This window comes from Typopeltis vanoorti, chromosome 22 (assembly GCF_054136105.1).
Source record: "Typopeltis vanoorti isolate ZY-2024b chromosome 22, IOZ_Tvanoo_1.0, whole genome shotgun sequence".
Lineage (NCBI taxonomy): Eukaryota > Metazoa > Arthropoda > Arachnida > Uropygi > Thelyphonidae > Typopeltis > Typopeltis vanoorti.
Genome location: NC_143570.1, coordinates 6,126,260 through 6,150,775, shown reverse-complemented (window position 1 = coordinate 6,150,775; position 24,516 = coordinate 6,126,260). Strand labels below are relative to the sequence as shown.

Sequence of the window (24,516 nt, the reverse complement as noted above, 5' to 3'; positions counted from 1 at the left end):
TTTGGCCTGAATCTAGCTTGTTCTTCATCAAGCTTTTCTTCCACAATTCTTCTCAACCGTTTCTCAAGTATACTTGCATAGATCTTGCCAGGAACACTCAGTAGGGAAATACGTCTGTAATTCTCACATTCAGTTTTATTTCCATTGTTATATATGGGTACTATGAGAGCTCCACTCCAATCATTGGGAATTCGTCCCTCTGTCCAGGCTTTCTGAACTATGCAGTGCAGCCACTGTAAGACTTTCATACCACCATACTTCAGCGTTTCTGGTCGAATATCATCTACTCCTGCTGCCTTTCCACATTTCAAGTCTTTGATGGCTTTTTCTACTTCAAGTATGGATATGTATTCCTGACTGCATGCCTGAAGAATGTTTTTTACCACTGTGCTGTCATCACTGCTTGTTTCATTTATCAGTTTTTCAAAGTAATTACTCCATATTTCAAGGATATCTTTTTCTCTGGTTTTTCATGTCACCTTTATCATCTCTAACTTCTTTTACAGCACTCTTTCCACCATTTCTGAGCTTCTTCAACAACCTCCAGAATATCTTGCCACCTTCTTTATATTTATTTTCTATGTTCTTGCCAAAGTGCTCTCATGACTTTTGTTTAGCTAGTTTTACACAGTGTTTAGCTTTCTTACATTTGTCTCTGTATTCTCTAAGAGCCCAAGCTGAGTTATTTGCCAGGAACTTTAGATATGCTTTCTTCTTTTCCTTCACTGCCTCTTTAACTTTCTGTGTCCACCATGGAGTTCTGATTTTTCTATCCTTGAAGACACCTCACAACATGCCTCTCTGGATGAATCAATCAGGGTTTTCTTCAAGGCTTGCCACTGAATCTCCAAGGTTTGGTTCCTGTTATCAAACTCTTTCATTTTTTTCTTCAATAATCTTTATGTATTTTAGTCTACAGTTCACATCTGAGAGCTGCTCAACTTTTATTCACTTTCAACTTTCTTACATGTTATTCTTTTCAATACGAAATACAGTTTTATCCTGCTCAAGACTAAATAGTGATCACTTCCAATTTCAAATCCTCTGTACACACTGGTGTCCTGCACCAGGGAGAAAACATCACTATCAACAATAACATAGTCAATGAGACTTTTCTTATTCCTTGCCTCTTCTCTCCATGTGAATTTATGCACATTTTTATGTTGGAACATGGTGTTAGTAATAACCAGTCCATGTCCTGAGCACAAATCCAACAAATATTTACCATTATTATTAGCTTTGCTCTTTTCTCCAAATTTTCCCAAAACATTTTTGTATGTCTGACAATCATTTCCTACTCTGCTATTTAGATCCCCAACAAGGACCAACTTTTCCGTTTCCATTGTGTCAGTTGCTTTCTCTAAAGCATCAAAAAATTCCTCCACCTCTACCTTAGTAGAACCTTCTGTGGGACCATAGGCATAAATAAGTCTCATTGTCCAATTCCCCATTCTGATATTTGCCCACATCACTCTACTTGAGACTGACTGCCATTCAAGAAGATTAGCCTCGTATTTAGTGTTGAATACTATGGCTACTCCTTTTCATTGATTGTTATTGCCTGAATATAACATTTTGTATTTATTGCTCAGAAAGATCCTACCATTTTTTGTCTTTTTTGTTTCAGTCCCTCCTATTATGTCGATCTGGTAATTATCTAATTCCTCTGCTAGCTCCATTTCTTTGCCATTCAGGCTTCTTATGTTGATAGTACTGATCTTCAACTCTGGTGATGTTGAGTTGGGGTGTGTTTTCAGATTTGTTCCAGTAGCTGACTTTTCGCTGTTCGCCCGTTTCCCTGGCGAAAACATTGGGGGCCTTGTTTAACCGGCCGACGTCCCAGCCGGCATTAGTTCAGTATCTAGGTAGATACCCAACAGGGTGTACCACGAGAAGGTGAGGATTGGACATTAGGTCAGAAGTCCTGGTCAGTTCTCCACATTCCTTTAAAGGCTATGTGGAGGTCTCCTCTCAGTTATATAGCTTTGACCCTTTGGCACCCAGCTGCAATATTATGCTATTACATGTTTCAATATTATGCTATTACATGTTTCAAAAATAATTGATATTAGGAATTCTCAGTTCATTTTTGTATATTCTATGGTATGTTAATTCGTAATAAAGCTGTCAGACAGCAGACAGTGAAATGTCTTTATAAACATACAGTATATATTTTATTGTATGTGTTTACAATATAAACATATACAATAAGCACTGTTTGTATTTATTATACATTAAATCTATGAGTAAATTTCATAATTATTATATAGTTATTGTTACTTGTTGGCCTTGTAGTTTAGCTTCAATACTCTATCTTTATATCAGCTTGATGGTGCCTGCCTAATGATTCAATAATTCCTGTGCTTCTTTTCTATTAAAACCTCCTTTGGCCCCATAGACACAAAGAAGTTGTCTGCTATCTGATTTCAAAATATATCTACATCACTGCACTTGAATCTGGGTGAAACCAGCTTTTATTCAAGACGTCTCTTTATGTTTTGAGTTTAATTCTATAGCCAGTCCTTTCTTTCTCTGATTACTACTGTGTGAGTATATCTTCTTACAATTCTTATTTTAAAGAATAAAAAATCAAAAAATAAATCAGCTAACACTTTTATTCCCTTATAGGGAGCAGGCAAGGCCTTTATACCCTATCTAGCTTTTGGAGACTGAGTGGGCAGTTCAATCTCCACCAGTAGCCAATCAGAGATGGCTGGCCCATGTCTATCACTAATTATAGCAGCCACCGATGAGAGGCTACAAACAAGTGCTGCCATCTCTTCGTACCTAACCCTAACAAGATACGTCACTGTCTGAAATAACGTGGGTACTAAGGTTGATTTTCTTGAGTTTATGGGATGAAAAACCCGAGTTTCCGGGTGGAAAAACCCGCTTGCCCATGCCAGAGATCGACTAACTCGGGAACCAGTCGGCGACTAGACTTGAACTTCAGTCAAACTTCGAGTGACCAAGCGCCACTTCCATTGAGCTACACAGGCCTATCAATTCTTATTAATATATTTATAAAACTTCTTCTCTCGGGGGGGACCCTGTAACCCCCTAAAGTGCACGTCCCCTGGGTGGTGAATAGTGGAGTCCACCATGCGTGTGTGCATGTGTGTGTGTATGGTGGGGTGGTCCGAATATACAGAATAAGGACCTGTGGACCAACACGGCCATAAGGGGCAATCGTCTTGATTGTAAGGGAAGTGGCACTCCCATGGATCCCTAGTTGGATCTATCCTCTTCTTCTATTTTGAGGAAGATCCACTTACTTTAATTTTAATCTTTCCTATAAGGCCTTATCAGCCAACTCTTATTTTATGACCCTTATGCTATTAGAGTACTCGAGGGCCATGGGGCCTTTTCATTTCTGGCCTTACAACTATGCCCTCTCTATAAACCTAACTATAATTCTTCCTATAATCTACTCTCCCCCTTCAATATACCCTATTCCTCCTATGGGTTTAAATTTGGAAGAAGGCTAGTTCAGAAGCTTTAAGGTAGCAGCCCTACCACTGAACTATTCCCTCATCAGGCTAGTCCCCTGACATAGAGAACATAATTCTACTTGTAAGCTGACAGAAAAAGAAATCGGATTGAATCTATGGAAAACGACCCTGGAATGGAAAAGGTAAAACAAAAATGGAAACGACAAAATATAATACACATAGCAAACTGGAATGTAAGAGGAATAGCATATAAAGAAATAGAATTAGACCAACTATTAAATGAAAGAAATTTTAAAATAGCAGTAATTACTGAAACAAAAAAGAAATTAAAAGGAACTATGAGAACCGAAAATTTTAATGTGATATACAGTGGAGTTGACAGAGACCAAAGAGCACAAGCAGGAGTCATAATTTGGATTCATAACTCCCTTTCAAAACAGTTAAAACATTATAAATTATGGAATGAAAGAATAATAGAAGCTAGAATAAAAATAGATAGAGGTTATTTAACAATAATTGGTTTATATGTCACAGAAGAAGGAAGAGAACAGGATAATATTGATTTTTATAATCAGCTACAAAACATATATAATAAAATAAATAAAAATGATTATGTAATTTTAGCAGGAGACTTAAATGCAAGAATTGGAAACACGAAAATTAATAATAATATAGGAATACATGAAGAACATACTCTAAACAGGAATGGTAAAAAAATTGATTGACTTTGTAGTTTATAATAACCTAAAAATAATGAATTCCTTCTATAAACATAAAGACATACATAAATATACTTGGGCAGCAAGAGGATGGAAATCATTATTAGATTATTTTATATTAAATGAAAAGACATCAAAATTTTTGCTAGATGTTAGAGTTTACAGAAGATATGAAATAAGTAGTGACCACTTCCTCGTTAAAATAAAATTGAGATTATCACCTAAATGGCTATAAGTAACAAGAACAGAAAGAAAATTTGAAACATTTGTTTATAAACCTAGACTATTGAATGACACAAATGTATAATGACTATATGAACAAAGAATTAACCAATATCTAGATAAAATAAAATAAAATGAAGAAATAGAAATAGAATGGCTTAATATAAAAACAATACTAAATGCAGCAGCAAATGAAAGCTTAGGAAAGACCCAAAAAATTCAATAAAAGGAAAAAACTGAAGATCTGGGATGATACAATCAAAGAAATAATCAAAAAGAAAAAAGAAGACCATCACAAATGATTAAGCAGTAAAAGATTAGAAGATGAAATAGAATATAAAAGAATAAGAGCCATAGCTAAAAGAGAAGTCAGAGAAAAAGACAGAGAATCATGGAACAAATTTGTTTCTAATTTAGAACATGATTTATATAAAATAAGACCCAATATATATAAGGTTTTGAAACACTTAAATGCAGATACCAAAGAAAACATAAAATTAAACACCGAACTGAAATTAGAAGAATTTCTAAATTACTGCACAGAATTATGAACAGACAAATATTTTAAAAAAGACAACTGGCAAACAATTAAAGAAAATGAAAAGGAAATAACTAAAGAAGAATTAGAAATCAGCCTGAAAGAAACAAGAAATGGAAAATCACCTGGAGAAGATAAGCTAGGTTCAGAACTACATAAATACGCAGGAACAAGATTCAAAGAAAGACTCTTATTATTTTTAAATAAAATTTATTCAACTGGTATCCCCCCAATAGAATGGAAAAAAGCAATTGTGATTTGTATCTTTAAAAAAGGTAATAGAGATGACCTTAAAAACTATTGAGGTATCAGTATACTAAATTGCTGTTACAAAATATACAGTACAATCTTAAATAGCAAACTAATGAAATATTCCGAAAACTTTATTTTAGAAGTACAGAATGGATTTAGAAAAGGAAGATCGTGTATAGACCCGGCCCTCTGCCTAAAATTAATAATAGAGAAAAGAAGAGAATAGAATTTAGAAACACATATTGCATTTATTGACTTTGAAAAAGCATTTGACAAAGTTAAAAGAAACATTATTTAACATATTAAAAGAAAGACAAATAATATCTTAAAAGCTATCACAAGTATATATGAAAATAATCAAATACAAATAAGATTAAATCGCGAGCTATCATATACGAGAGAGATAAACAAAGGTCCGACAGGGATTTCCCCTCTCAGCAACTCTTTTTAATATTTACCTACATGAAATAATAATAAAATGGAATAAAAATTTACATGAAGGAATTAAACTTTCTCCTACAGTGAACTTAAACACTCTCCTTTTTGCCGATGATCAAATAATAATTACAAATTCTGAAGATAACTTACAGAAAGCTATTTTAGATCTAAATGAGATATCCAAAGATTATGGTATGATAATATCAACAGAAAAATCAAAAACTATGGCCTTTAAAGGACAAGATCCAGCAAGAATTAAAATAGTAATAGATAACAAGATCTTAGAACAGGTAAATTCATTTAACTACCTAGGATGTATGATCACATATGAAAATGAAAAAGATATAGAAAGTTTATTTTTCACTTGGTTAGAGTATAATAAATTTAGCTTAATCCTTTATCCAAGTGTGAGCAAACAAAGTTAGTGCCTGAAAGTATCTTCAGGACTGGGGTAAGGTGGTACAACACCAGGAAACTCCTTGCAAAGGTGGAGCAAGCTACCAACACTCCTAACTCAGTATCTCCCATAATGCAAAACACATCTCCTTGCAGATACGTCTAATGTTATGCATTAAGGAAACGGCCACTCTTATACTCTAACCAAGTGAAAAATAAACTTTCAACATCTTTCTCTAAATCCAGAGTAATTTATTAAAAAAGGGTGGCACACCATTTGGCAACTCCTATAGGTAGAGATGACGTGCTAATGCTTCTGCCTGGTATCTCCACTTGGGCCTGGCTCCCACTGAAGAGACCTCGATAAAGGTCGAAACTAGTCTGGGTTGTGGCCCTTCCCTTAATGCATAACATTAGACATATCCACAAGGAGATGTGTTTTGCATTATGGGAGATACTGAGTTAGGAGTTCTGGTAGCTCTAAATGTAGCATAATACATTTAGTTTAATGAAAAAGATATAAACGTAAAAATTGCAAAATATTTAAAAATAACAGGTGTAATTAACTCTATATTTAAACGAAACCGGGGTGCTTAAGAGTCAAAGCTGTATAACTTAGAGGAGACCTCCACATAGCCTTTAAAGGAATGTGGAGAACCGACCAGGGCTTCTGACCTAATGTCCAATCCTCACCTTCTCGTGGTGCACCCTGTTGGATATCTACTTGGATACTGAACGAACGAGGACGGGGTGACAATTTGGGATTTAGCCAACCAAATTGCATTCTTATTGGCTAAACCAAAATAAAAAATGATGGTACAACATGACAAAATCTCATGCTGGCTGGGGCGCTGCCCGGTTAAACAAATCCTCCATTGTTTTCACCAGGGGAACCAGGGCGAACAGCGAAAAGTCAGCTACTGGAACAAATCTGAAAACAAACCCCAACTCAACATTACCAGAGTTAAAGATCGGTACTATCAATGTAAGAATCCTGAATGGCAAAGAAATGGAGCTAGCTGAGGAATTAGATAAGTACCAGATCGACATAATAGGGGTGACTGAAACAAAAAAGACAACTGGTGAGATCTTTCTGAGCAATAAATACAACATGTTATATTCGGGCAATGAAAATCAAGGAAAAGAAGGCGTAGCCATAGTATTCAACATAAAATATGAGGCTAATCTTCTTGAATGGCAGTCAGTCTCAAGTAGAGTAATGTGAGCAAATATGAGAATGGAGAACTGGACAATGAGACTTATTTGTGCCTATGGTCCCACAGAAGGTTCTACTAAGGTAGAAGTGGAGGAATTTTTTGAGGCTCTAGAGAAAGCTACTGACACAATGAAAAAGGGAAAGTTGGTCCTTGTTGGGGATCTAAATAGCAGAGTAGGAAGTGATTGTCAGACATACAAAAATGTTTTGGGAAAATTTGGAGAAAAGAGCAAAGCTAATAATAATGGCAAATATCTGTTGGATTTCTGCTCAGGACATGGACTGGTTATTACTAACACCATGTTCCAACATAAAAATGTGCACAAATTCACATGGAGAGAAGAGGCTAGGTATAAGAAAAGTCTCATTGATTATGTTATTGTTGATAGTGATGTTTTCCACCTGGTGCAGGACACCAGAGTGTACAGAGGATTTGAAATTGGAAGTGATCACTATTTAGTCTTGAGAAGGATGAAAGTGAATTTCATATTGGAAAGAATAACATGTAAGAAAGTTTTAAAGCGAATAAAAGTTGAGCAGCTCTCAGATGTGAACTGTAGACTAAAATACACAAAGATTATTGAAGAAAAAATGAAAGAGTTTGAAAACAGGAATCAAACCTTGGAGATTCAGTGGCAAACTCTGAAGAAAACATTGATTGATTCTGCCAGAGAGGCATCTTGTGAGGTTGTCTGCAAGGATAAAAAAATCAGAACTCCCTGGTGGACACAGGAAGTTAAAGAGGCAGTGAAGGAAAAGAAGAAAGCATATCAAAAGTTCCTGGCAAATAAGTCAGCTTTTACTCTTACAGAATACAGAGACAAATGTAAGAAAGCTAAACACTGTGTAAAACTAGCTAAACAAAAGTCATGGGAGGACTTTGGCAAGAACATAGAAAATAAATATCAAGAAGGTGGCAGAATATTCTGGAGGTTGTTGAAGAAGCTTAGGAATGGAGGAAAGAGTGCTGTAAAAGGAGTTAGAGATGATAAAGGTGACATGAAAACGAGAAAAAGATATCCTTGAAGTATGGAGTAATTACTTTGAAAAACTGATAAATGAAACAAGCAGTGATGACAGCACAGTGGTAAAAAACATTGCTCAGGCATGCAGTCAGGAATACATATCCATACTTGAAGTAGAAAAAGCCATCTGAGGCTTGAAATGTGGAAAGGCAGCAGGAGTAGATGATATTCGACCAGAAATGCTGAAGTATGGTGGTATGAAAGTCTTACAGTGGCTGCACTGCATAGTTCAGAAAGCCTGGACAGAGGGACGAATTCCCAATGATTGGAGTGGAGCTCTCATAGTACCCATATATAAAAAGGGAAATAAAACTGAATGTGAGAATTACAGACGTATTTCCCTACTGAGTGTTCCTGGCAAGATCTATGCAAGTATACTTGAGAAACGGTTGAGAAGAATTGTGGAAGAAAAGCTTGGTGAAGAGCAAGCTGTATTCAGGCCAAATAGAGGCTGTCAGGATCAGATCTTCACTTTACAACAAATAGTCAAGAAAGCATGGGAATATAACAAAGATCTGTATTTAAGTTTTGTCGATCTGGAAAAGGCATATGACAAGGTGCCAAGAGAGAAGCTATTTAATACGCTACAGTTATATGGTGTCAATGGGGCATTATATCAAGCAATACTTAGTCTTTATTTGAGTTGTAAGTCAGCAGTTAGAATTGAAGGAAGTACAGAAAGATGGTTTAATGTTAAATCTGGTGTGAGACAAGGATGTACATTATCCCCCTCTGATATTCAGTATCTATATGGATCACATTATGAAGAAAAGTGGTATTAAACATGATATCAAAATTGGAGATGTTAATGTCAGCTCTTTGCTTTATGCAGATGATGTTATACTTCTAAATAAATCCACTACAAGTCTGCAAGATTCCCTGGCTAAATTGAATAACTGTTGTGATAGATATGGTATGAAGGTCAGCAATAACAAGACAAAGATAATGAAAATAGGCAGAAACATTGAAAATATCAGCTGCATTGTGAATGGAGAACCTATAGAACAAGTAAAACATTTCAGCTACTTAGACACAATTTTTACTGAAGATGGTAAATTAAATATGGAAATTGATAACAGAATTAACATAGCTGGTATGGTAGGAAGTCAATTGAATAAATTTATATGGAATAAGAGAGAAATTTGTCAAAACACTAAATTAGCTGTATACAAGACAGTGTTCAAACCAATTTTAACTTATGGATCTGAGAGCTGGGTCAGAAGTAAAACAGTTGACCAAAGACTAGAGACCACAGATATGAGAGTCCTGAGAAAGATTAGGGGCATGAACAGATGACATCAATGGCAATATCATATTAAAAACGAGGATATTAGGAAAGAACTTAACATTGTCAGCATCCAGGAATGCATTAGCAGAGCTAATCTCAGGTGGTATGGTCACTTAAACAGAATGGGTGAAGAAAGATTAGCAAAACAAGTGTTCTCTGCCGGGTTGGCAGCAAAACGCCCCAGAGGAAGACCAAGATATAGGTGGATTGATATGGTACAAAGTGCCTTAGACAATAGAAATATAAGATCTGATAATGTTGGAGTCTTCACAAGTAACAGACTGATTTGGAGGAAAATTGTAGATAGGAAGTTGGTAATGATGTAATTTTTTTCATGTAGTACTATCATATCCTATACACCCCTTGAAGGTACATGGCAGGAATTTGATGATGATAATGATGATTAAACCAAACCTAGTTCAAAAACAAATCAGACTAAAAGTATACAATACATTAGCCCTACTAGTCTTAATGTATGGAAGCGAAATCTGGACAATAAAACAAAAAGACAAAGATTAATAACAGCAGAAATGAAGTTTATGAGAAAAACTGCTAAGTATACCCTATTTGATCACAAAGAATCGAAGAAATTATGAAAGAATTAAATCAAGAACCAGTAATAGAAAAAATTAAAAAATATAAACATAAATGGATGGAACATGTTCAAAGAATGAAAACAGAAAGATTACCAAAACAAGCCTTAAAGTACAAGCCATTAGGAAAAAGAAAACCAGGACGATTTAACGATGACTTCTAAGGCCGGAACAGGCCATGCTAGGCCTAAATCTTTGATAAGCATGATGATGATAAAACTTCTTAAGGGTTAAAGTTATATAACTGGGAGGGAACATCCACATAACCATTTAAGGAACATAGAGAAGACTCGGTTTCGGATCTAATATACAATTCTCAATTTAACAACCATGAGAGTAAGTATCCACCTTGATACTGAACAAATGAGAACAGGCTGGTAATTTAGGATTTAGACAACTGAGTTGTATTCTGTATTGGCTTAAACAAACAAACAAAAAAACTATAGTACAACATGATGAAATGTCATGCCAGCTAGAATGTTGACTGGTTAACACATTCGCTGCCACGGTCCTCAGGCATGGTTTGTTCCTGCACGCCAAGCGCCTTCGCGTCTTCAAGGTCACTATGAGTGATTTTGTAACAGCCTTCTCAGACAGAATTTTGTTTCATACGCCAACTAAGAGTAATCTCATATCACCTCCATCTTCAAGGTCAGTACGAGTAATCTCGTAGCCGGCTTATCAGACAGAATTTTGTCTTATAGGCCAACTATGAGTAATCTCGTATCACTTCCACCTATATATTACATGCGCTGACGACGGTGTTTATTGCGTCAAGTCTAGTTTTAGTTTTCAGTCTCTAAGAACCTTCAATTTCGACATGGCCAGTAAAAGAAAACTTATTGATACAGAAGTAGAAGCTTATGCTAATATGAGCGATGATGAATTTCATGAAATATTTGTTCCGATTCGAAAGATGATCCTACAGACGACTAGCGGCGACTCAGATGAAGAAACTTTTGAAGATGAAGTTAGCATCCAGCCAAATACATTAACATCTACGTATTGGGAAAATTCAGAACAAGAACTCCCACAATTTGACTTTGTTGAAACTGCAGGTTTTAAAATTGACACTGGAAATTTCAGTATCAAAAGGTTAGTCGAATTTTTCTTTTCTGAAGATTTTCTGGCAATTTTAGTAAAACAAACCAATTTATATGCTTTACAAAGCCGAGCGCAGATCAAAAAAAAGTCAAAGAATTTCAAACTGGAAAGCAACAGACATATTTGTGTTATATATTAATATTTATAGGATTTATACTTATTTTGTTTACTTGATTATATCCTTTCTCATTTAAAACCTTATTCAATTAAAATCCTACCAGCTGTTCTATTGTGTTATCACTTTCTCTATATTTTCTGATTTATCTCTTCGTATTCTATCTTTCTATTGCTATTTTACTTCGTCAGATATCGGGCCTAATATGCTTACATCTAGGATTGTTTCCTCTTTGGATACTGGCGAATTTATATTTTGCTGCGTCAGCCAGTATCCTATAGCAGAAAAGGATCCTTGCTCAGGGAGACAATACTAGATTCTGAGGCTTTCTTACACAATATCTTACTTTAACACCATATAGATGATTCAGATTATTGCAGTCGTGACCTAAATCTATAATTATATACACTTCCTAATTCCTTCCTGCCAAAATAGGTTCTATTTTTATAAGTGGTAGTTTGGAATCGTAATCAGGCATGACTCAGGTTTAGGTAAATATGACATGTTTATTCGAATATCTAAACAGAATACACAAAAAATTCATACACTTAATTTGACTCAATACTAAATGAAAAGACTCGAGTTAAAAGGTTAACATGCTCTAAATTAAATCAAAGGTTAAGAAACATCGTAAAGTATGCAAAACACAATAACTGCATACTGGGATAGATAGCAAATGATATGAAGTTAAACTAAAATTAGTGTCTGTAATGTTATTCATAAGATAATATAAACAAACATTCTAATGTTATTCAGTTACTAAAATCCACAATTCTGATCTCATTAAGTTAATCCTATCACATACAATTACTAAAGATCTTTTCAAAGCAATTCTTCTTACTCTCTCTCAAAGGAGGTTAACTTTCTAATTAGAGACTGTCCACAGAGTTCTTTAGAATACTGTTCTTAATTTCACATTTGCAAACAATCTTCTCTCTTCTAATGAATTTTATACATAAAAATAGAGTAATTTCACCTTACCGAACTTTTTCTGCGTCTTTCAGCACCACGTGTACATCTGGTTAATTCTTGTCTATTGGCTTAATTCTTGGACTTTTACTTCATATGGGTCCTTGTAATTTACCATCTATTGAGCATTATTGGAGTACAAATCAACTTTACAATTTGCCATTTTGGCGCTCTAAAATGAGCCAAAATCGATTTCAAATTTTATTGCATCATTTGCATTTCGCAGATAATTCCCAAGCAGCTAATGATAAATTGCACAAATTAAGACCAGTCCTAGATCATTTTAGTAGTGTAATGCGAAACAGCTACACACCAGACAAAAATTTATGTATTGATGAGTCAATGGTGTTGTGGCGTGGTAGACTGGCGTTTCGCCAATATATAAAAAACAAAAAACATAAATATGGCGTGAAATTCTATGAACTATCCGAATCGAATAGATTGGTGAAAAAAATAAAATTTATACAGGAAAATCTGAATCATCTTTAGCGAAAATGGGTCACGCATATGATATTGTATTCCACTTGATGGAAGAATATTTAGACAGGGGTTATGTAGTGCATATGGACAATTTTTATAATTTTGTAGCTCTGATGGAATTGCTTACCGAAAGAAAAACGTATGTGTGTGTGGAATGCTGAGAAATAATAGGAAAAACAATCCACCCAGATGTTATTCAGAAGAAACTAAAGAAAGTGGAATTTGTCTGGCAAAAAAGAGGTCCTGTTGTAGTCAGCAAATGGAAGGATAAGAGGGAAGTTCTTTCCATTTCAAATATGCACAAATTTGAAATGGTTGAAGCGCAAAATCGGAATGGTAAATTTCAATTAAAACCAAATATTGTTAGGGATTATAATTTGGGTATGTCAGGCACTGATCTTTCTGATCAAATGCTTTCTTACTATTCCACCTTACGAAAGGCAATTAGATGGCCAAAGAAATTGTCAATACGCATTTTTGAGGTATACATTCAAAATGCACAAATTTTATAACATGATTAGTGGAAATGCAATGCTGCGTTAAAATTTAGAGATCAATTTATCTCAGTTTTTGTTGGAATGGATGAGCTTACAGCATCAGAAAATATCAGGAGAAATTGGGATTTTCATTATTTGGGAATTTTACCGCAAACAGCAAAAAGAATCGCCCGACAAAGCCATGCCATGTGTGTACACGAAACAAACGATGATGCGAAACACATTATTATCCTGTTTGCCAGGAAAAAACACCATTGTGCATAGAAAATTATTTTAAAATGTACCATTCTTAATTTGAATAAATTGTTTTTTTATTTTATTGATTGTTTTTTATTTTTATTGATTTTATTAGTTTTAAATTGATTTACAAATTACGTGTTATACTACGGATTAACTCGCGCTTGGCATAGGAGGTTGGTTATCGACATACGAGTATATTCGTAGTTGGTTTCTGAGACACATATATAATATATTATATTTTAGTTGAAATTATTTCCCTTCTACCAAACCCCCAGACGTGCTCTCTGCTTTATTCAGAATCCAAGGGTCCAAATTAAGGTAATTATACTAAGGGTTAACTCATGTTTGGCATAGGAGGTCGGTAAATCGACATACAATATATTCGTAGTTGGCTTGTGAAGCTCATATACGAACTACGAGGATACTCGTAGTTGGCAGCGAACATGTTAAACAAGGCCAGAACAAAAACTAAAAAAATCAACTACTCAAACAAATTCAAACTCAACATTAGTAGAAGCAAGACAGGCACCATCAATATAAGAAGTATCAGTGGAAAAGAAGAACCACTCGAAGAATTAGAGAAGTATCATATCATCTTAATTGGTATTACCGAAACAAAGACCAAAATGAGATTTTCTAAATAACTACAACTTGTCATATTCAGGCAAAGGAAAGATTAGCTATAGTATTCAGTGAAACATGAAGATAAGTAGAAGATAACCAGAAGAGCTATCAATGTAGTGTATGCGACACTGAGTTCACTGCTACCTCTTGAAGAAACTCAGGTGTATGAAAGGAGGTGTTAGAGCTGTTGCACAAGCTGAATAAGAATTCAGCAATCGGGACTGATGAGATATCAGCACGGGTGCTAAAAGAGTGGCATGCTGCAAATGATATTGGAAGACTTGAAGTTGAAAACTATGATTGTAGTACCAGTAACAGCATTTCATTTGGCAGTGAATTTGAAGCCATCAGGTGTGAGGTAGAATCTAACAAGATCAATTACATAGTAACGTGTTGTTACAGACCTGGTGGATCGGTTGCTAGTGATGAAGAAATGCACAACCAAATAGAGACGATGGACCTGAAAACAGTAATCATAATGGGAGACTTTAATTATCCAAACATTGATTGGGTAGCAGTAAAATCTCATGAGAAGAATGAAACTGAATTTATTGAGCTGTTGCAGGACAATTCCTCAAGCTGCATGTGACAGAAGGAACTTGAGGTCAAAAAGTGTTAGGTTTGATTATAGTGTCAGATGGATTAAAGACGTAACTATTCTGCCTCTGGTTGGTGAGTGATCATGCAGTACTCACTTGGGAAGTGACTAAGTTTATGAATGTTCCATTCAGAAAAGGTTACATGCTAAACTACAAAGCAGAAAATTATGACCAACTGAGAAGCATACTGAGTTCAGTAGAATGGTATCTGTTGGTGGATGGCAAGAATATCAACAGTGCATTGGAAGCATTTAAAAAATACTTAATGAAGCAACATCAGAATGTGTCCTGAGAGTTTGAAGAATAAACAGGGTAGGAGTTAAATGGATGTGTAATAAATTAAGAAATAAAAATAACTAAAGTAATATAGTTTTAAGCATTTTTGACTCAAAATTCGAACAAGCAGATGTTACCTAATTTTTGCCAAAAGGATATCACATCTATATTAAAGAATTTCATATTCTAACATTTTTCATTATGGACTTCATGAATATGGAGAAATGACTACAATATGAAGTGATCATTATACCATAAAAACAATATCATAGTAAAGGAATATTTATCTGAATACTATCAAGTTTCATCTATTCAACTGACTCAAGATTTATACATATAAAACGAACTACCTTGAATTTATTCAAGCTGCTTTCGAAAGCTTCTTCACCAGGCCTACGAAGAGGAGTTCCTAAACTTACAGCTCTACCTCGACCAAATCCCCTGCCTCTGCCTGTTGCCATCTTGTTTAACTGAAATATGCATGATTTATAAAAGTATGCATTAAATTAAAATTTATAAAATATAAAATAACATGGGTTTACACAGTTTAGAGGATCTAAAAAGGTATAATTTTCATTTAATAATCTGAGTACGGTGAGCATGAACTTAACTATTTTTCTTTTCACAAAATATTATAGACTCTTCTACTATATTTGAATAAAATCATTACAATTATATTTTACTTGTCTGCACACTTGTTTATTTATATTCTTTCTTTATTTTATTTGTCAGTGGCAAAGTTGAGAACCATTTATTATGGTAATACCTAGCATGCTAGTAATAGAAAAACATTTTGTAACATGATGTAACAAATAGTAAAAACAGGAGGTAGCATAAGTACACATGTACTATGGATATTGCAATTTCTTATATATAGGAATGATATATAAATGGTTAGAGATTTACTATGTGAGTACTGTTTTCTGTTTCATAACAGGATCTGATTTTTTTGAGACTCACATCCACGCGGGCTATGGTATTAGGTACTAGCATTACTTCCAAGCTTTTATGAAGCACGAAGGCAAAAGACTCACAGACCACAATAACTATCATACCTTGCCTTGAACAATTCAGTGTTAGAGCACTCACCACCCACTATGGCAATGCATTCTATTTGTTCATTACCCATCAAGCAAAAAATCTCTTCTTCCCTTCTTTACTCACATGACCTTTGTGCAGTTTCCAGGGATGATCTCTTGTTCTTGCATCACCCATTAGCCTATGCAATAATTCCCCTATATCTATTTGATCAGCTTCTCTTACCAACTTATGTCTCAATCATATCCCCACCACCACCATCAAGCTCTGAACATCACATTCTCTCAGTCTGTCATCATGCTCAATATTCCATAGTTCTGACAGTCTTAGATATTCATTCCTGTACTTTCTCCAATATTTCCTTATCATCAATATAGTCAGGTAACCAGATCTCTGCAAAGAAATCCAAATATGGCCTAATTAGTGCCTTATACATTACCTCCTTATCCATACATGAGCATTCTTCACATTAAAAAAACAATTTTCTGGGTGATCCTTAACTTTTGCAATGTGTCCCCCTAAACTTCAGTTCCCTATTCACCAAGATATCCAGATCCATTGCCTCCTCCACTGGAGAAACTTTGCTTCAGGAGGTAAACCTCATTCCATCTTCTCTGACTAAACTACATAACTTTACACTTAGCAACACTGAAATGACATCTTCATTCTTCAGAACTTCCTGATATTACTCTTCCTAAATTAGCATCATCAGCAAACAAATCAATATCCCCTTTCACACTGTGAACTACAGTACTGATATATAAGTTAAACCAAAGTGGTCCCAAAACTGAACCTTGTGGCACTCCACTCGTCACTTTCCTTTTTTCTGGAACACTGCACCTCCATACACAACTTGCTGGTTCCTATCAGTCAACCATCCCTGTAACCAATCTACCAAATGACTATCCATCCTTAATCTCTGTCCTGCTCAATTGCAATGGTAGTTTACCATGAAGTACTCAATCAAATGCTTTAGTGAAATCCAAGTAATTTAAATATGCACACACATATTACATAATTCTGCTCTGCAGAGCAAACATGGAACTTTTTTTTTTTTTTTTTTTTTTAACTATTTCAGGCCTCCATAAGCAGGGCACTAGTCTCATGCTGGACAATGAAATTCGTCTCTCATCTAGAAATATTCATAAATCATATATGTCTACGGTAGGATTTGAACCAACAACCTATTGGTTAGAGAGTAGATATGCATTATTTGTTCAGCCAAACAGACCAGAAAAGAAAACTTCAAGCTTGGGATACTGATTCAGTTTGAATGTTTGATTTTTGGTTAAACTTTGTTATCATCAGCAGTGCAGCTAAGCCTTTAGCATCCTTGGCAAATTCGTAGCTATGCAAGTTTTATAGTATGATGTTTCTGATAACTAGCAAAATATCTGGACATTGGCACTCTTCTGACATCTCCATCCTTGGCAACTGCCCCAATGCCAAAGTATTCCATGTCATCAGGAGTTCATTCCAGGCACATTTCATTACATTTTGTTAATAAAAACTATTTAGTAATTGGTGCGATCTAAACCACAGCAAGATATGATTAAAGAGCATTCTGCACAGACCTTGGGACTGAGCCACAAATCCAAAACTTGTTTACATAAAAAACTTCATTTGCTTGCAGATAAATGGTAAAAATGAATTTCTACCTTACTTTTCAAAGAAAGATTCGTTTGTATATTACAGTGATACTTCTGCACTTATATAACCAATTTAGATGTAGAAGAATACTGATCCAAGCAGTGGCATTGCTAGAGCTTTTATCACCCTGTGCAGTCCCTGAATTTGCAGCCCCTCTTGATACACATTGAAAATGCTATAAAAAGTCAAAATGACGTATAGGATAAGGTTCAAAGCGCCACCCAGGGTGGACCGCTGCTCCATACCCCTCCCCCCCCCTAGCTACGCCACTGGATCCAAGACAAAGAAGGCTGATCACTGATACATTATTATCATTGTTACCTCCAAGGAGTTCAGAGACTCATCAAAGGTGGGCACCTACTCTACAACTCTCTGTCTCCACCACTTAATCCACTAAATACAGTGAACTGTCACTATTATCATCAACACCAGCTACTGCCCACCACCACTAGTATTTTTGTCTGTATATTATGTATGGGCTCAAGGCCAATTTGTCTGTATGCAGGATGAAAAACCCACGTTTCCAAGAGAAAAATCCTGCTACCTTTGTATGAGATTGGCTAACACATTTAAAAAGAAGTTTGAAATGTGGTCAGCTACAAAATGACAGTATATTCATTTTACAGTCACTCATTCTATTCACTTAAAAGAGAATTATGAAAACCCACACTGCTAGAAAGCTGGGGGAAGGGGATTGCAAATAGAAGTACTTATATCTCATACAGGAAAATAAAGTTGTTACAAATTCTTGGTGTTTGCTGAATTCACAATATTCTCATTGGATATTTTAAAATCAATGTGAAATAATCTGCTTTCCTGGATAAGTTTTGTGCCATATGGCAGACTTGACTAAAAGTTTATGATATACTAGCTTTACCAACTCTGCTATATGGAAGTGAAATTTGGACAATAAAACAAACAAACAAAAAAAGCCAAGATTAAAAGCAGCTGAAATAAAATTTATGAGGAAATCAGGGGAAAAAAATGATACCTATATTTTATGAAAACATGAAAGAAATGAAGAAAAATGAAAAAAATTAACCAAGGAACCAATACTAGAGAAAATAAAGAACCATAAATATAATTGGATGGAGCATCTTAAAAGAATGCAAATAGAAAAACTACCCAAACAAGTTCTTCATTATAAACCATCTGGAAAAAGAAAATCAGGTTGTACATTGAAGAGACTTGTCAATGGCTTTTGAGGCCATAATAGGCCTAAATCCTTGAAGCGTATACATGATGACGACGTATATATATATATCAGTGGATCTTTTTTTTTAATTATGACAGTATTTTTTTAAATTTTTTGAAATAAAAGAATATCTTGAATTTGGCATTCTATCTTACTGCACTAAGCAGTAAATTGCAAAATAGGTAGATTGCAAATATTGGGAAAGAAGTACAGCATAATAACACCCACAGATATAATATCAACTATTACATTGCATTAGTCTTTGACATCCCCTTTATTTTGCTACACTTTATTAGGTATTTTATTATTGGTTCAGAAACATGAAGCATTGCACTTTCCTAACAGTTGTATATGGTGAAATATGAGCCAGTATGATTCCTTAATACTCTTAGTGGTATTACAACGATTTAACTAATTTTCTAGAACCATCATCATCAAATTCCTGACATTTACCCTCAAGGGGTGTACAGGATATGATAGTAATACATGAAAATTTACATCATTACTAACTTCCTACCTACAATTTTCTGCCAAATCAATCTGTTACCTGTCAAAGCTACAACATTGTCAGATCTTATATCTATCTTCTAAGACACTTTTTACCATCACTCCACCTATATCTTGGTCTTTTTCCTGCCAACCTGGCAGAGAACACTTGATTGGCTAATCTTTCCTCACCCATTCTGCTTAAGTGACCATACCACCTGAGATTAGCTCTGCTAACGCATTCCTGGATGCTGACGATCTCAAGTTCTTTCCTAATATCCTCGTTTTTAATATGATATTGCCATTGATGTCATCTGTTCATGCCCCTAATCTTTCTCAGGACTCTCATATCTGTGGTCTCTAGTCTTTGGTCAACTGTTTTACTTCTGACCCAGCTCTCAGATCCATAAGTTAAAATTGGTTTGAAAACTGTCTTGTATACAGCTAATTTAGTGTTTTGACAAATTTCTCTCTTATTCCATATAAATTTATTCAGTTGACTTCCTACCATACCAGCTATGTTAATTCTGTTATCAATTTCCATATTTAATTTACCATCTCCAGTAAAAATTGTGCCTAAGTAGCTGAAATGTTTTATTTGTTCTATAGGTTCTCCATTCACAATGCAGCTGATATTTTCAATGTTTCTGCCTATTTTCATTATCTTTGTCTTGTTATTGCTGACCTTCATACCATATCTATCACAACAGTTATTCAATTTAGCCAAGGAATCTTGTAGGCTTGTAGCGGATTTATTTAGAAGTATAACACCGTCTGCATAAAGCAAGGAGCTGACATTAACATCTCCAATTTTGATATCAGATTTAATACCACTTTCCTTCATAATGTAATCTATATAGATAATGAATAACAGAGGTGATAATGTACATTCTTGTCTGACACCAGATTTAACATTAAACCATCTCCCTGTACTTCCTTCAATTCTAACTGCTGACTTACAACTCAAATAAAGACTAAGTATTGCTTGATATAATGATCCACTGACACCATACAACTGTAGCATTTTGAATAGCTTCTCTCTTGGCACCTTGTCATATGCTTTTTCAAGATCTACAAAAATTAAATACAGATCTTTGTTATACTTTTCAACTTTTTGTCGTAAAGTGAATATCTGATCCTGACAGCCTCTATTTGGCCTGAATCCAGCTTGTTCCTCACCAAGCTTCTCTTCCACAATCCTTCTCAACCGTTTCTCAAGTATACTGGCATAAATCTTACCAGGAACACTCAGTAGGGAAATACCTCTATTTTCTAGAACCAATAGTAGTAATTCATTTAAAAGTAATATAAATTAATGGCTAATTCTAAAGGACTGATCATTTTTTGTTTATTTTTTAACATGAATCCCATACATAAGTGGCTGCAAAACTTACAGTGTAGTGAGGAAGAAAGAATATAATATTCTTCTTGAATAGCTGCAGGTTATATATAGAAACCAGTTTGTGATGAAGGCTTTTCTAAGGAATAGGAACAGATAGAATGAAAGAGGAAAGGAAGAAGCAGAATTCAGTGGATTTATAGTTAGACTATAAAAAGGACTGGAAGCCACTGCTCATGTTATGTAGCAGGCTAAGTAGAAAGTGGAAGGATGATGGATACCTCACCAGACTAGTGATAGCATGAGAGCAAATGAAGCAAGTCTGTGAGAGGGGATCAGCAGTTAGTTGAACAGCCCTCTTCTTACAGCATCATAAACATTTCAAATGGTTTTTGGTGCATCATCTCAAACACAAGAACTGTCTTTTAAGGTTGAGTGAATTTTGGATTTGCAAAAAATTAACAGTAGCTGAACAGGTGAAAAGTATCATCTTGAACAGAAAGTGGTGCCAAGAGTACAATTATTGAACAACAATAGGAAATGAATTAAAAAAAACAGTAGCGTGCATGCTTAAATTGGAATCTCTCTACATATACAGTTGTGTATTAATGGATTAAAACTAATGGGCTGAAATTAAAACTAAATTAAATTAAAATATAACAGATAAATTTATTCAATACAAGTGTGGATAACAATTTCCCAAACTTTTGGAATAGTGAGACGGTCATTCTGATTAAAATTAGGTCTATGAAGCAAGGCTTCAGCACTTTCTTTATATAAATGTACATGTTTATATATGGATCTATGTAGTAGCTTAGTGTTTTGGCATTGGATCCTGTGGTTATCATTTTCAATGCCATGTTGTGCAAGGCCAGATTTGTGAGATTTCATGAGATAGATGTGGTCTTGATGTTCAGAGATAGATTTATTTATAGATCTATCCATACTAAGACAAGTTACACAAACATGATACTTCTTATATTATTTACATAATAAAAAAGTTATTTACTGTGGCATAAATGTTATTCTACAGATATGGATACTCCACAGGTTTCACTATATAAGAATGGCATGAAGATCTCTGTTTAAGGCACTGACTGAAGAAAATCTTGAATCTTGGAAAGTTAGTGCACCACAAAGTTTGTCAAATGAGTAGGAGGAATGGAATAATATCCTTTGTAAAACTATGGACAGAGTACGAGGTCAGGTCATTTATATATATGAGAAAAGAGGTAGGCAATAGAACAGAGCTCAAAGACACTGCTTCATTGGCAAAATATTCAGAAGATATGAAGCCATCTTCCATAATATACAGTAAACAGTCAGAGAGAAAATCAGCTACCCAAACACAGAGCTCTGACTGAAGGTAGACAAGAGGATGGCAATTTGCTGAGCAGGCCTCAATGCCAGACAAGAATAAATATATTGAGCAAAAGTTCTGGAGAAACTTGTGCTTGATATCTCAAACCTTTTTACAGTCCATATCCAGAGGTTGGTGATCTACCGCACAGAATCCATACTGGTAAGCCTTATGGTGGTTTTAAACTTGACTGTTAATGATCTACTCCATTAGTTTAGAGAAGACCAAGGGAAGGCAATGGGTCAATAGTCTGATAAACTTTTTTTTTCTCTTTTTTTTTGAATAAGGGGGACCAAATATAGAATTTCCATGCTGGGGTAGCTGAGTATAAGAGTCTTAAGATGAGAACAGAATGGTTATTAGTTCCAGAGTATAAGTTTTAACAACTGCTAGGGATATAACATCAGGAGACCAGAAGGCTTTTTTTAAAAATAATTGATGATACTGGATTCATTTTTAATGTCTTATGGTTTTTATAAATGTGTGCTTGTGTGTGTGTGTGTGTGTGTGTGTGTATACACACACACACACACACACTGCTTATTATAAATCCAGCACATACCAGAACAATGGTGTGATTCAATATGCAGGATTTTGCTTGCTGCAGCATATGCAATATTGATTTCAAAGGATGAAAAATTTGTGAAAAGAGTCAAAATTATGAATGTGTTAGCAGAAAGGATGTTAGCAGCATATGGTAGATAAAGAGTGTTTGAAGAAAACTGTATCAGAGAGAGAGAAAATGCCAGAAGTTTGACTGAATGATACACAAGGCAAGAAAATGTGAATGAAATGTCAGTGAGATGGTTTAAAGTATATTGGAAGTGAATGAGGTGAATACAGTGTGAATGACAGTATGAAAGAAAAGATAGAAGATGAGGAGAATGATGACATCATAATGAAAGAAATAGTATGCTTACTTGGAGACCTACATAGAACAAAACATGAGATACAACAGTTGGAGAAATACCTCAGTGGTATGGGAGAAGTGTAAGATTAGAGTGAGAGAGAGCAGAGTATGAAAAAGCAAAGGAGGGAGTGTAAAGAGAAAGAGAGAGAGAGAGATGTGATGGAAATGTGTTACTCTGGATAAAAATTAAAGATGTTAGTGATGTTGCTAGGATGCAGACAAGGAAAGTGAAGGAGAATTATATCGGCAGGTACAAATTATCTGGAAGATGATAAGCATGATATGGCATAAGTGAATGAAAAGAGTGAGAGAACAAAGACTATGAATCTGATGCCACAGTACGAAAAAAGCAGAGCTGGGAAAAAAAAAAAAAAGAGAGCTGTGATTGCAAATTAGTCAATTGGTAGGGTGTGTGCAGGAGGAGTGGTATGGAGTTTGCAGATGTGTGTGTGGGGGGAGGATGAATTTGATGAAGGAAAGGACTTATATAAAGCTAATGGTTTGCATTTAAATGGTTTTGGAGTTAGGCACTTTGAGAAAATGTTGTTCAAAAAGTATAAAAGAGTGTTTTGGTGGGATGGGCAGGAGAGCATGTGTGTAGGCAGCCTTGTGGTGAGTGGATAGAATAGACAACATAAAATGTAAGGGAGGTTGAGAGCCGAGGAAGACACTATTGTTTATGAATACTAATACCAGAAACATTTGGAACAAATGGGAGAAATCTGTGGCATTGGTTCATCCAATTTAGCTGAAGATTATAGGCATCAGTAAGACTTGGATGATACAGTCAAAGGGATAGAATCCAATCAGTATAGTATTTTCAGACAGGTTAGAAGAAACAGGATGAGAGAGTTGTTAATAACAGAAGAATTAAAGCCAAAAAGAGTAGTTCAGTAAGAAAAGAGGGATAAGGACACTATTTTTAGGACATCTGGTATGAAATGGAGGCCAACAGGGTAAATTAATATAGTTGATTGCTGTTATAAACCAGGAGTGAGGTTAAAGGAAGAATGTGGATGGCATACATTGGCAATTAGCATGAGTCAAGAGCGAGTAGTTATTGTGTATCTGTGGGGAATTTCCATTATGGAGTACAGATTATTATTATTATTTGACACCTCCAGGGAGTCCAAAGACTCATCGAGGGAGAGTGTGCCAACAGCATCGAACGATTGGTCCCTTTCCAACTACTAACCGCGCTCAAACTTACTTAACTGAGCCATTAGTAGCAGAGGCTCTACCAATCGACCAACCTTAGAAAGAAGAAGATGAATGGTCACAGAGGGGGAAGGAAAATGGAATTTATATAGCTACTCAGCTAAGAATAATTACTTGAGACAGCATGTAATGAAGGGAACTTGAGGTCGAGAATGCCAGATTTTATGATAGTATCAGAGAACATGGTAGTAACCAAGGCTGCAACATTACCTCTGATCAGAAAGAGTGATTATGCGGTTTTGACCTGGAAGACTGCAAGATGTGAATTTTCACAGTA

General features: G+C 35.1%; 1 protein-coding gene across 4 annotated transcripts in view; it reads right to left on the bottom strand.

Moving 5' to 3' along the window:
* LOC150094133 (CBP80/20-dependent translation initiation factor-like) overlaps window positions 1–24,516 on the bottom strand; it is a 145,166-nt gene that overhangs the window by 69,110 nt on the left and 51,540 nt on the right. For all 4 annotated transcript variants that reach the window (XM_090412241.1, XM_090412239.1, XM_090412240.1 and 1 more), the window contains one exon: window positions 15,394–15,513. In XM_090412241.1, the coding sequence (XP_090268367.1) occupies window positions 15,394–15,504 (111 nt within the window). In that variant the 5' untranslated portion in view covers window positions 15,505–15,513. The remainder of the gene's footprint in view (window positions 1–15,393; window positions 15,514–24,516) is intronic.